Source organism: Nyctibius grandis, chromosome 4 (genome assembly GCF_013368605.1).
Source record: "Nyctibius grandis isolate bNycGra1 chromosome 4, bNycGra1.pri, whole genome shotgun sequence".
Classification (NCBI taxonomy): Eukaryota; Metazoa; Chordata; class Aves; order Nyctibiiformes; family Nyctibiidae; genus Nyctibius; species Nyctibius grandis.
The window spans coordinates 82,847,129-82,861,687 of NC_090661.1; the positions used below are offsets into that span (position 1 = coordinate 82,847,129).

A 14,559-nucleotide genomic window follows, 5' to 3' on the forward strand; every position below is an offset into this window, starting at 1 on the left:
CTTCTTTCTTTTATCCCTGTTTCCTTCACTTATCCATGCTACCATTTTCCTCATTTCAGCACCAAAACCTCCTTCCCTGCTTCCAATTTGACCAAATAGTTCTGGGAACTTTGTTCCGTTCCAAGAAGAGCACAGGAAGGCAACTCCCACCTCACCATTCCCCTGGCTACTAGGAACAAAGAACAAACTGTCAGTGAGAGCCTGCAGTGTCAAGAGTTACTGAAGAAGGCACTAAGGTCCATTAAAAAACAAAAAAAAAAAAAGAAAAAACAAAAAAGGTCACCTCTGTAGCTATAGGCCTATGGTACAACACCTGATCTCTCTACCATCAAAAGGAGAGGCTATAGGAACTGCATTTGGAGTCACACCTGTAAGTTTAATGTGTAGATGATATTTAGCTTATGCCTATACCCCTGAGAGCAGCAAGGGCTTCTACACGTTCATTCAGTGCTGGCTGAGTCACAGCTGCCGTCTGTCACTCCTGCAGCTCTGCACATTGGCTTTGCAACCCTGCAAGAGAAAGGAGCTACAACCCTATCACCTGCTCTCTTACAGATTAAGGGGAGCTTCCATGACCAGAGAGAAGCTTTACATGGCCTACCTGTACCTGAGGGATCACCTCATACAGATGTATCAGGTCTCTCTCAGGGCTGGAAGAGGGGGAATGCCTTGAAAACCAAGTAGGTAATGATGCTTAATTCTCTACCCTGAATGTTATCTTGCAGAATTCCCATCTGCATCACTCATGGACAACCAGAACCCTATACTTGTCCCCCAAGGGCCAGGATATGCACAGAAGATTGCAAGGCCTGGAAGGAAAAAAAAAAAACAAACAACCCACGACAAAAAAAAAACACCACCAAACCCCAAAACACCTCACTTTCATCATTCGAGTCCCTTGAGATGAGGAATCAAAATTAATTTCTGCTTTACACGCTTTCTACATTTGGAACACAGAGAGCCAAAGCAGGAAGCTCTCTAAGTTTGTAAGCCCTCAGGCAGAAAAAAGGCTGGACACAGCTATTGCAGATTCACATCGCTAGAAAGGAAGAGTAGAGCAAGCAGAGCCCAGCCCTCAGGCTGCCTGTTTCCACTGCAGCAGGCTAACTACTCGGCTGGTGTTTGGGAGGTGTGTGCATCCATGATTGGAGACTCACTGTACTATTCTAGAGCGTGAAGTGAAACGCCCTCATCATATGTGTGTTCATTGTGGAAGCAATAAGAGATACAGAACACAGCATTGCTGCCAATTCCTTCCTCTGAGAGGTCAGTCATGTGATTTCAAGTGACAACATATCCACCCCCTCCCCAAAAAGGTTTAAGTACAGTTGTTTTGTGATACAGCAGGTCCCTTACCAGCTGCCTTGGGAATTTTCATGATAAATGCAGCGCACACAACACCTTGTTAATGTCTGTCCTCTTCAGCGAGGAAGGGGAAAGGAAAGGGCATTCTCAAGGCTGTATGCAAAACACATTCTTGAATAAAGACAACTTCTTATCATCCTATGGTTTAATGATTGCTGGATGGAGATTCTACACCTTCTGAAAGGTCAGTATGTCCATACTCAAAACATTACACCAAATGGCAGTACATTCACCTGCTCCTGCTGTAACGAGCGTTCCTTAAAGTCTTCGAACAACTTATTTTCTTTACTTTTTCAAGCATGTTTTCCAGTCAAGCCCTAGTAGGTTGTATCGACGGTTTTGTTAACAATGCTTATCACAATTTAGTTTCTAAAAGGACGTGTTCTTTCTTGGTCAAAAGGAAACTTCATGTTGGTGCAGGGCTGCCAAGACACACATCAGCGTTCTCCCTCCCAACCATGATACTTGTTCTTGAAGTCCCAAAGCATCAAAATTTTTCCAAGCAAAAAAGTTATAGAAGGCCACGAAGTCTCAGTGAAAATCATAGGAAAAGTCACCAGAGCTTTAGGGAGGAAGAAGGGCAAGAAAACATTTGGCTCCCACTTATAAATAATTTAAGACAACCCAAAAATATCTGTACACACACACACACAGAAAAATCTCATAATCCACAGATGTTGAGAGATTCAGCGACCTCTTGGGGGCACAGGTGGAGGACAAAAGCCTTCACAGCTCACAGGCCTACAAAAAGAGAATACAAATGCATTAAAAAATAGTAGAGAATAGGGTTCTGGAAGAACACATTGCATGCAATGACATCATATCTAAGAATACTGTACAAGCAATAGTTATACAAGAAGAAAAACAGTCTATCAGTGATTCAGCAACAGAGCAGATGCCAAGGTGCCAGAGCCCTGTTCCTGTCAAAGTCAATTCTGCTCTTCAGCTGCAGTAATTCTACTATTACTGGAAAGAGATGCTATAATATTTGGCTGGAGTAAAACTTTGATAGTATAGTAGCTTTCTCCTGAAAATTAGATGAAGAGTAATAGGAAGAGATCAAAAGAGTCAAAATCTTTTTTCAAACTAACTACAGATATATTCCAGCTATATTCTTGCCAGAGCCAAGCCAACATACAGAACTTACTGCACCCACACATTAGTAATTACTGTTTTAACAGTTGGAGAATTTTATTAGCATTTACACCTCTGGGGCCTGGACTTCATAGACTTGCACTGGTTGGACTGAAGGAACGCTTACAAGTTACTTCAGTTTGTGGTGGTCTGATCAAATCAAGGCAAAACCCCTCAACACCTTTTATAAAACCAGTGCAGTTCTTACTTTGAGGCCAATCATACAGGTAAACAAGTGTGCTTTGAAGAGATCTGAAATTTGTAAACAGAAAAAAAGTCCAAGGGAACACCAAAAGGGAATTCGCTCTGCACTACACTTTGTATGTTCCAAGAGGATCTCCTCAGGAGGATCAGGTACTGAATCTCTGCCAGGGGCAGGATGCTACTCCACCTGGGTAGTATGGCAAGCGTTGTGTGCTTCAGTAGAGCTGGCCCTTGCAACGTGTGAATCGCAGTAACAGCATTGCAATAGGCAAGTTAGCAACTAGGAAACGAATGCCACCAAGTACTACAGATGAGAAACAAGGATCTTACAATTCCTAACAGTGTGAGTTTATAGATAATAGTCCGTTAGATTTTGTTGAAAGACACATTTACTTCCTGCCTTGCTTTCTGCCTGAGGCTTCCATATTGATTCACTGAAAGCTCGTGTTTGAGCTGCATTTTAGCTTTACCTGCTTGCACCTCGAGGAGGCACTCTGGGAGGCCTTTCTGGGAAAGGCAGCCTCTCTGCTTGGTGGGCAACTGGGCTGCGGCTTCTCGTTGTTTCTGGGACTTCATTGTCCTACAAAATGAAGAAAAGAGGTTACAGACCAGCAGATTTTGGTTCTTGTTAGCTTCACAACAGAAGTGGCTACGTTTTGTCATTTCTGCAATGCAACGCCATCTCTGAGCTCCTTTTCTTTTGCATAAAAACAAAGCCATGTACTTAAGAACAGTGGACCAGTATATAGCAGAGGTGAGAGCTTACCTCACTGTCCCCTTCCATCCCACTGCTGACACTCAATATGCTCCGAGTGCTGGAGCGGTTACTTGCACTACCTGGAGTGAGTAAGCAAGAGAAAACAAACTGATTATTAAATCCTTGTGATTTAACTGCAAATCACTAACTCAGGACTGCTTCTGACCTCATGCTTACCTCTTGCACACATCATTTCATGCTTGTTTGGATTAATTTATTTCCACTGTTATTTTTCACATGTTCAGGATCCAAACAATGGCATTTCACACAACACAGACCACAGGGCCAAACCATTCAGTTTTGCTTTCTTTCTTGCAGATTCCTGCCCTATCTAGGTCCAGGCTTCTGGTTAAATACTCACAACCATAATCTAACTGAAAAGATCCAGTGCCAATATCAGCTGGGAAGTCACGTAAATATTTTCACAAGTGTTACACACCCAACATTTATGTTTATTTAAATTATCAGTCCCCATGTCCTTAACAACTGCGTGGAGGTAGATGGCTCTGAGCACTGTCACACATTCATTCCTGGAATAAGGGACTGCTTGAGAGGTTATTGTTCCCAACAGCTGTTCACCACCTCCTCTCACAACAATCCTTACTCATCACAGAAATGTTCCTAGTCTATTTCAGAGCTAAAAATGACATATTTGTTTAGACAACCTTCAGCAACCATTTATGCAAACCCATTTAACTTGCATGGACTCAGAACAGGGAATGTTTTTGTGATCAGTCATGCCATCTCTGAAGGGGACAGCAACTCACAAACATATCCTACCCTGCTATGGCTGGTTTCAATCATAAATACATAATGTTCTGTAGGGCTGTACAATACTGGGACACTAATGTTCAGAAACCTATACATTGAAATGGAAGCTAGAGAGGTCTTCTGATAAGGTGCAGTTCCTCCCTAGCCTTGGTGAGGTAACTCTCTATCGGGTGGTACAAACAGCAGCACTTAAGAGTGCTAAATACTGTGTTAGGGTCCACTCTCACAATTATGCCATGGAAAAGACAGCCAAGCTGCACACAGTGAACTCTGCATGCTCATTAGCATTAATCTCACAACTGCTTATATGCAAGTTACTGGCTCAGTCAGCTTCCTCTGGCACCTGCTGTGGCTGTGTGCCAGCTATATCTTGCCAAGAGCCACAAAGGTAGTAACCTCACTGAGACTCAGTTTTCCTTTCAGAGGACCAAAATGATCTTAATGATTTCTGCATGAATTGCTCAGACTGCAGTAACAGCGAGAATGCAGGGATTTAAATGTGCACAAATTAAACCTAATAAAAACCAAACATAATAAAAATATGTAGACTGTCCAAGTCACTCAAGAGGTCCCACAGTTACCAATGAAAAATGCTGTCCTTTATCTACAACAATTGAGGAAATGACATGTAGAGACGGGTTCCCAGCCTGCAATATAACTATGCCCTTCAGACCAGAAGAGCACACTGCCTGCTGAGAGTCACAGCAAGGGAACATCCTTTTTTCTAAGAGAGCAGCTGCCATCTACTTTTAAGAACCGAAGACGGATGGTATGCCTTCCCTGAGAAGGCTCAAGGGAATCTTTCCCTCAGCTTTCAGGTTCTCCTCCTGCAGAGATGCAGACACAACATGCCCAAACCACTTAATGTACCTGGTGTTCCTTTTACAGTTTTGAGAACAGCCAGCCTGAGGCATGCAGGGTTTGGGATGATGTTGTCAGTACTGGGATTCAGGAACAGGAGTCCTGTCCCCTGAGCTGACTCCAGAGTCAGGCTGGGGACGTGTTTTCCATCCAGCTTTCCTGTAGAGAGGGTGACACTCAGGATTTGCTTACTTGTTGTGCTGGATGTGCTTTCTGTTTTCCAGTCTCCTCGCTTTAACTCCTTTTTTGGTGGGAAAACGTTTTTCCTGGGGGCATATTCATATATTCCACATTCTGGTTTCCCAAAAGTATTATGAGAATGTCGAATGGGTACTGTAATTTCCAAATCTGGAAGGGAAAATGAACAGTTCAGAAAGGTCTATGCAAGTATAGCCTCCGAGAGAAAGCTTTGCACCCGAGAACAAAGTTAAACACAATCACGTAAGGGCAATCATAACTGTACATGAATGAATCAAGATTCACTCCACATATGTGGGCATCCTTTCCTCAGTCTGGGAAACTGAGGAGTAAAGCAACTTCCCTATGTTTTAGTCAACAGGCACATGGATGTGAATATTAAAATATCACATAACTACAATACACACGCATACATTTCTGCCTGAACAGCCTATTAATATTGTTAGCTGCTTCATTACCAGAGAATGTCAGAATCAGAGACTGTTACCTGCACTTTTGTCTTTTTTTTGCTTCTCCATTTGCCTCCTGGTTATGCTGTCTCGTAGCCGTTTCAGATTTTCCTAAAATATCACAAGATATTCTTTTCAGGACTTTGGATAAAGGAAGATAAGCAGCTTTCTGACAATACCAATATTGTATTTCAGCTAACTTTGCAACCAAGCTGTAACAAAGCCTGCTAGACCTGGCTGAAGTCCAAACCATGTCAACAAGTTTTAATCTATTCCCTTCAGAAATCCATGTGTGCCTTTCAGAAGCCAAGTTTTTTCAGATGTTTATTGTGTATGTTAAGGTCAAGTTCACAGACTCACTGGCAGTTGCAGATAAGCAGCACGTTTGGTTTAGAACTCCCTCTATTTTCTCTTTCCACTGTGACACTGGCACAGAAACAAGACCCACGATCAAGTAACTGCAAACTCCTTTCTGTACTAATGAACAGATAATTCTGACTGCAGGGACAGAGGAGGCTGCCATGCATCCCAGAGTGTGAGGGAGAATTCAGAAAGAACTCAGGATGTCCCCACTGAAGCAAGAGGAGACACCTGGAAACGTAACTGGGAGCAAAGTCTCTTCACCATTGTGTGGCAGCATACTGCATAAGGAAAGGTGGGGAGAGAAAAAAAAAAAAAAGACGACTTTTCCAGCAGGGAAATATGTACATATGTAAGGGGAGGAAACCCCTGAATAGGTGGAAAAGCAGATGGAACAACTGCTGTACCATGAGGCAAGATCTGGAGCAGAGACTTTGAAAGCTGCTCATGGGATGGGGCACAGAGCATGCCACTTCATCTCTGCTACACACATCTACTAAAGTAGCACTGCGTTCTTTATTGACAGAAGAAGGGATTCCTCTGACTGTTTCTGGGTAGAGAGGACCCTTCCAAGTGAGAATCAGGAGGAGAAAAGTCTTGGCTTTGTTCTGAGAGCTCCCAAAACAGTGTCACACACTGGAGACCAGCACCTCAAGTGTGAGAGCAGACTGCTGCAGCATGAATGAAAGGCTCCAAAAGAAGCAGGCAGTGGTTTTAAAGAGGGAGCTCCACTCTAACTTGAGAATGGAAATTTAAACTATGACTGCTAGTTCCACCAGTCATTATTGCTGCTGCCAACATAATGACTCCTTCATTCAGCTAAGCCACCCAAACATTGTGCTTTCACTAATGACTGTTGCTAGACCTTGCCCAGCTGCAAAGAACAGGTAGTCCTGGAGCCATCAAACACCCAGGGAGGGAATCAGACCATCTATGAGATAGGACTTTAAAGACAATACACCATCTGGGACGCTGAGTCTTCACTGATCTGAAATGGATGAGAACTGACAAGCTAAATGTTCATTACAGAAGTCCCCTGCCAGCAGGTAGGTGCTAGGTGACCTCTAGAAAAGTAATTTAGCCAACTGGAGTTGGCCCAATTCCTAGTGTACAGATCTCCAAAAATTAACAATACTACTGCAAGATAAACAGATCTGTAAAACAGCTACCTGCTTGCTGCTGCATGGGAACAGCCCCTCCGTGTCAGGGGAGAACTCTGCTAGCTGGGGGACTGTGATAGCAGTCTTCCTGCTCCAACCAGGAAAGAAATGTACCTACAATGAACAGCTTGTGATATATACCTAGAAAGACAGCTGTATTTCTTAGACAGTGGAATAATCCTGTACCTGCTGGAACCGGAATGATTCTGATCTCTTTTTCTGGTTCAGTTGCCACTCCTTAAAATGAAGTACAGCTTCATCAACAGTGAGTATGCCCATTTTCACTTGCTCCTGTAATGTAATCAGCTGCCGTTGACCTGGGGTTTTCATTCCAGCAAATGGATCATATATGCTTGATTGAGACACGTCCCTTACAGGCCTGACTATTGTCTCTGAAGAGAGAACACCAAAAATATTATTGAACTTGTGGCATCTGCCCTTCTCACTGAATACAAAGAAATTGAAGGACCCTTCATATAGCAGAGGTGCAAAAAAAAAAAAAAAAAAAAAAAAATCAATATTACAGACTGAATGTTTCCCTAACCAGAAGTGTGTTTTGTCCTTATGCCATCCTATTTATCAGGCCTAAAAGCCCAGCTTAGAGGTAGCCTTGTATGCAAATGTGTCCCAGGGATCATCTCTGTTCTTAAAAACATAATTTAAGTGAACGGCACAGAATGTACTCCTTAAAGTGCTCTGCTTCCTCACTGCAAAAATCTCTTTCTCCTCAGCAAGCCACAAAACAGAGCTTTCACCTTGGCAGTCACAAAGCTAGGCTCTCCCTAAGTAACCTGTGCAGTGTAACTCCAGAAGCTGAGAGGTGAAAACTCATCCTACTGATGCTGGCTCTTTGTAATTCATTTGCAACATAAAGAAGCATTCCCAACACATGAGAGAAAAGCTCAGATGTGGTTCCTGGCACTCTGACAGTGCACAGAATAAGAGGTGAAAGAATAAGGGCACAGTTCTGGAAGTGCAGAGATCAATGGCAAGCAGTTCACTAAAGGTTAAATACCAGGAAATAATGATCAACAGGCAGTGGCCACATCTAGAAGATCAAAAGTGGGACATCGACTCCATAAAGTAATATGGGTCAAAACATAAAAAAGGACTTCAATGATCATTATGATCCTGACTGAGCATAAACTCCAAGACAGGGGATATGTACAGTAGGTGATAAAAGGGTACCCCCCTCACACTCTGCAGTTATAAAAAGTTTCCAATGTCGCATAAGGTCAGATAGGTTGGGTCATTCATATAGGACTATTATCCCCAGAGCCTTCTAAAACAGACTATTCTGTCACATTTCACACAAATGAAGCTGCCTCAGCAGATGTGCTTTTCAATTACTGGAAAGATTTTCAGGGTGAACTTCTGACTTACCTTTCTTAACCCTTCCTCTAGGGACATAGAGATTCTCAGGTCTTTGAGCTTTCTGTGCAAAAACTGTAAAACAAACACTCTTTAGATACTGAAATGCATCTCATGAAGACAGAAAGACCAAGGATGAATATGAGAAGCATATGCAATTCTGCACTGCATTACAGCTTCTGTTACCCTACTAAGTCCACTGAAGAAAACAAGATAAGGAGTTGTACAGTAGAACTCCCCTTCTATTGACCTCAAAGAATTTAGCTCAGCCACCTCTAAGAGAAATCTGGACATGCTTTCCACACAGTCCTGTCATGGGGAGAAGGAGGAGTCACTGAAATTACTCTCCCACACATTACTGTAGTTCTTGTTAGAATGTTCATGAAATATGACGAAGATTTCCAAAACTGCCTAGCAAACTAAGATGCACAATTTCTTCAATTTCAATTAAACCCCACTTCAGAGGGAGGTACTGAGTTATAGAATCATGTCCTATACAAATGCCATTGAATAAATGATACCATTACAGACCAGCAATGTCTCAATTTATTAGCTTGATTGCACCCTTATAATGTCAGGATGTTTCCTATTTAGTTGGATTTGTTTATACCATTTGAAGGTAATCTGCCATCCTACTGATTTCATTAAGAGCAAGCTCAGGCCAACATGTCAGGATACAACATTCCCACATTCAGAGTAGGCAGAATTTGAAAAACAGATCTGAAATTGAATCCCAAAGGTAATGCAGTTTGGTCCTGGTACTCAACTCACTTTTGGAGATGTACAGCTCATTGTCTGGCTGTGGGGAGCTGGATTCTGGTCTTGGAACAGGAACTGGAGGTCTGCTAGCCATTTCCTGTGGAAAAGTATCTTGTTCCACTGAGTAGTATACATCTTCCCCATACCGCTGGTAAACTCCTTCCTCTGAATCTGGCACATCCATGCTACTGCCTGCAACAGAGTAGAGTTTGTAAGAAAAACAACCTGGCCACTTCAATGAACAGTGGATCCCTCCAGAGGCACTATGTGCCACACTCTTACCAAGCTGGCCATTTCACACACAAAAACATCCAGTTTTGCAGTGACTTAAAGTGCCAAAGCCCTTCAAGACAGGACTGGATATTAACATCTAGTAGCATGTAAGTGTTTGCCACTAAGCCTGTACCATCTGTTTTAGTGAAGAAACCATAGTGGAAAATCTCATAACTCTTTTTAAGAACTCAAACAGTTCAATTAATTCCAGTTAATGAATATATTATAACAGTTAACAAATCAGAGCACTGGTTTCCAAAAGCTACTTGTGGTGGTCCACAAAGTACTACAGAGATTTATTCCTTTGTCTGAAATGAGCAATCACCATCAGCTGACAATATATTCAATCTCAGAACAATGTGTCTCAGAGGGAGCTGGGTATGCACATCTGTACTTAACAAGCCCAGCTACCATTATACCACCTCATCATCTCCATTATATTCTCGCTCCTAACACGACTGCAAAATCATCAAATGCTGTCATACCTGATTTAAAAGCTAGTTTCCCTCTGTTTGCATGCTAGCAAAAAGAATTAAAAGCCCCTGGACTAACTCCATACTCTGTACCAAGTCATAAGTGGATACCCTAACCACTGGACTGACTTTCCTTTAGTGATGTTCTAACACCTAGTTGAGTCCATGCAATGGGACTGCCAGAGCATCAGTGTTGCCAGGGAAAACAGAACAAGCTGTTAAGAGCCCCAGACTTAATCTTGCTCTGAGTCCAGCTGGGTCACCCAAAGTGAGCCCGTATCCCATGGAACCTAGTGAGTCCGGAGCAGGCTTGAACAACCTGACCACGCTCAGTGGGGATAGTATGGAGCTAAGGTCTGGCTTTAGTCAGAGAAGGCAGAGGCAGCACTGAAGAGGCAGAGCATAAGTCAGGTTTGGGAGCCAGCAGCTCTTTTCCTCTTTCCAGGCTGCTTTTTTCAATGGATGGACTTTTGAATAAAGCATCTACATTAAAATTCATCACTAGCTTGTGCTGCTCTACTTTATACTCAGCCTCTGCCCATAAGCAGAGCCTGCACCCACATCAGGACACCAGAATTAATTCCCAACACTAAGATAAGGACAAAAGACAGCCATTCCTGAAGAGATACCAGCTGTGTGCTTGCACTCACTGGCAGGCAGGGACTGGAACTAGAAATCACTCCTCCTCTTTGGTAAGAAACTAACTGCATTTGTGAAATCACCTCACAAGCTGCTTTTTCTGTTGTGCCTCGTTTGTACCCACTAAGGCAAAGCTGTCCATGTCAAGCTGTGTGGACTAGCTCCTATCCTTAACAGATCAAGGAGAAATCTCAAGTTCCATTTAATTGCTTAACTGTGCTACTGCCATCCCTCTCTCCAAACAGGTCTCACCTTCTAAAAACTTGCGGAGCATTGAGTCTTTTGTAGTTAGAGAAACTTCATCTCCGGCAACTGGAGTGTCTGGTTTGGACTGAAGCATTTCTACATCTGAAAAAAATCAGAAAAATGAACGTGTTGATTATGCCCTTAAACACGTGGAACTATGTAATATAATATAATAAAATGATGTGATATTTCTGACTGGACCTTTGGTTTATGGTTAAAATCAAAGAGGAAGCCAGGCAACTGACCAGACATTTGCCTCAAAAAAGGCTCCTAAGTTGCTATGTTCAGTCCACTTGGCACAAATCTTTGCCTGATGCTTACACTTGAGGGTGATAACATTGTTTGTTGAGAAGTTCTGACGAGGCTCCAAGCAGGCACTGAGGATTAGCTATTATTGAGAGCATGTTGGCCAGGTGAAGGTTTTGGCCTCTGCACAGTGCTCCTGAGAGGCCAAACCAAGTGAAAACTCTGTGACTTGGCAAAACAAGACATTAAGGGCATTTTGCCCAGGACACAGAAGATAGTATTTGTTTTGATTATTGGATAAAATTGAGTTAATTAGTTGGACTGGAAGGTGTTTAGAGGGTCAGATGATAATTTAATACTGGGAAAAGAGTAATAGAAAACAATAAGATACTTTGTTAAGTCAGTGTTTTGACATGCTTAATTCTGATTTAAAAAAAAGGGTCAACCTCATTGTAACCCTAAAACTAATCCTAAAACTAAAATATTAGGTAACCATGCTCCTAATGGTATTAAAAAACAAGAGTGATATAAATGAATTGTTGAGGCTTATTGATATAAGCGAATTGTTGAGGCATATTGTGAAATCTTTATTACTATGTAAACTAGATGGTTTGGGTGACATGAGAGAATATAAAATATTTCTCTATAAATGTCTTCAATATTTGCTGACTTTTCTTATTGTTTTTCTGCAAAAATGAGGAGATTACAAGAAAGAGATAAGGATATGCTAGCAAGATTTTGCTTTGTTAGAATGTTGTGGGGTTTTTTTAAACAATAATTGTCAAAGAACCCACTGACAGTCATGTGAATGCACCCAACCTAGCTTTAACCTCACAGGCATACCTCCAGCATAGCCACAGCAATACTGCGTGCTGTGTGGACTAATCGCACCAGCAGCTTCTCAAGAACTCTGCAGTCCATGGCAAGTTGAATGCTGCTGGAGCTAATCTGCTCACCACCAACCTAATACAAAGTTCACTTAAGTATTGCTGCACTACATGGAAGTCAGACCCTTCACAACAGCTAAAATATCCATGTGTGGGCACCCTTTAGAAAGTAATAACACCCTTCCCCCTTTAAACATTTGCAAACACTAGATGCCAGGTATTCCTGCACATGAAGCAAGCTACCTCTTTACAGAGACCAGTCCTTTGTTATTCAAGACAAAGGCTTCAATGTGTTGGCATAAATCACAACTCAGAACTTTATAAGTGGTTATATTTTTGTGCACAATTCTCTCAGTTTGCTCAAGGATGACAAGGAGGCTGCTTTTTCATGCATCAACTAAGGAAAAAATAAAAATGAGGACAGTGATGAAAGCTTGGTCTCAAGAGAATAAAAATGGTGGAGGAGGGAGAAGATATGCAAGAGAATAGAATAAGGGCATCACAATTATTTATATGTGAACTAACATCTACTCTTTAGGTGTTGGAGGTCTGCAAATTACAGGACAATAGATTTTAGTCAGATGAAACTCTCTAGGATAAACGATTAAATCTCTGCATGAAACTGACACGATCTAGGGTCTGAGTGTCCACACAGTTCATAGATATGGGAACAGTGCTAAGAGTCCAGACTTGCTTCCACCAGCCCTTGGCCGCTGCCACTGTCTGACCTTGAACAGAAGAAATACAGCCTAACTCTTTCCCCAAGTAAAACAGCATAATAACATACACACACACACACAAACCAGGCAGTTTAATCTTCACACAAATCAAACAGGTTTTCAGCACTTTCAACAGTCCTTGCTCTCACAGCACCTCCTGTACACAACTCCAGCCTACTCAAAATACTCTGTTTTGCAAAAATCAGCAGGAGGTGCTGATGAAAGGAAAGCAGGAAAAGCAAAGCACTTTATCTGATGCAGTAGTTCATACTACCAGACTGATATGATGGAGATAACTCTCCCTTTTTTGCTATTCAGCTGCTGTTTGTTACAGTGTGTGACTCAGCTAAATGACATTTACCTGCAACCTGCACTACCTGGAGCATATTCTGGAAAATTATGTTTGACTTTACAGGTATTTGAAACGTGTAATAAGAGGGAAGTGCCCTTCTGAAGCGGGAACAATTAGATTAATGATAAGAAATAAAATAAGGCAATTCAACCTCATTAAAGAACAGCAAAGAAGGTAACAGCAGGATCTAGTAAGTTCCCACTGATTTGGTTAGGAGTACTTTATGATCTACACTGCTCAGGGCATTAAGATCTACCTGGTAAAGAACGCTCCCCTCCAGCAGAAGGGGAGGCAGTGTTCTGTAGATAAACAAAACCTTTTCCATTTTTTTTTTAAATTCCACCACTTATCTCCAAACTAAAAGGGGCAACTAGCAGCTCAACAGAGGTGTGTGCAATTCTCATGCAGCATCAGTTTAGGCAAAATTGGGCTCTTGCGCAGCTTCTGTACTTTTTCTGTAAGTGGTTCCCCAGGACCAAATGCAGAGAGAAAAAAAACCAACACATAAAAATGCATTGGAAAATCAGAAGTGGGATGAAGAATATGAGAACTAACAGAACACTCTGGTATTCAAGTATTTGTTACTACTTTTGACTCACTACAATGGCTCTAGTCCTGTGTTACCTTATTCTCAAACCAGTTCCTGCCAAAGTGACCCTGTGGTATCTAATGTTCCTTTGATCAGTCTCTTAAAGCAGTACATCTTGATCACAATAAATGGGCATGCTGCCACAGTATGGCTACACTTAAAATAGCCCAGGTATTGTCCTCTACACCACAGCCATACCTACTCACATAAGGTCCACTCTGACCTGGAGAAAGTACCTCAGTAGAAGTTGATTATGATTTCCTAGGGAGTTTTTCATCCTCACAAACCTTTAGGTCAGTACAAAAGCTTGAAGCCTTTATTTGTGATGGCAGTTCTAAACCAGCCAGCACTCCCACTAATGTCAGTGAGGGTTTGCCTGTGTGGTGGTATTCTAAATAACATTGAAACACCTGTACTTTGAGAGAACCAATCTAAGTGTCAAGCATTGTGCCAATTTAACCTTACCTGTTATGACACAGGTAAATTTTAAGCGCTGTTCAGACAAGCTGTAAATATTCTTCAGGCAAAGACTAACAGACTACATAAGAAAAACAGATTTTCAGTAAAAGACTCCTGAGTAGAAGGTAAGAGAGATTTGTGTGTAGGAGCAATACACTAAAACTCCAGAAGCAGCAGGAAACACACATTACTTGCTGAGGTATTACAGATAAGCCATACACAGCATCTCACCAACGAGGAAAACATTTTAAAATGCAGACTCATTCAGCTCTGCTTTTCAGTAAAGG

At 41.9% G+C, this 14,559-nt stretch overlaps 1 protein-coding gene across 1 annotated transcript in view; it reads right to left on the reverse strand.

The window, feature by feature from the left end:
• Positions 1-1,633: 1,633 nt before the first annotated feature.
• PIK3AP1 (phosphoinositide-3-kinase adaptor protein 1) overlaps positions 1,634-14,559 on the reverse strand; it is a 47,351-nt gene continuing 34,425 nt past the window's right edge. Inside the window, exons 9-17 of the mRNA XM_068399412.1 lie at positions 11,027-11,122; positions 9,402-9,581; positions 8,643-8,705; positions 7,446-7,651; positions 5,778-5,850; positions 5,285-5,440; positions 3,470-3,540; positions 3,174-3,283; positions 1,634-2,106 (exon numbers count right to left, since the gene is read on the reverse strand). Of these exons, the coding sequence (XP_068255513.1) occupies positions 2,052-2,106; positions 3,174-3,283; positions 3,470-3,540; positions 5,285-5,440; positions 5,778-5,850; positions 7,446-7,651; positions 8,643-8,705; positions 9,402-9,581; positions 11,027-11,122 (1,010 nt within the window). The 3' untranslated portion in view covers positions 1,634-2,051. The remainder of the gene's footprint in view (positions 2,107-3,173; positions 3,284-3,469; positions 3,541-5,284; positions 5,441-5,777; positions 5,851-7,445; positions 7,652-8,642; positions 8,706-9,401; positions 9,582-11,026; positions 11,123-14,559) is intronic.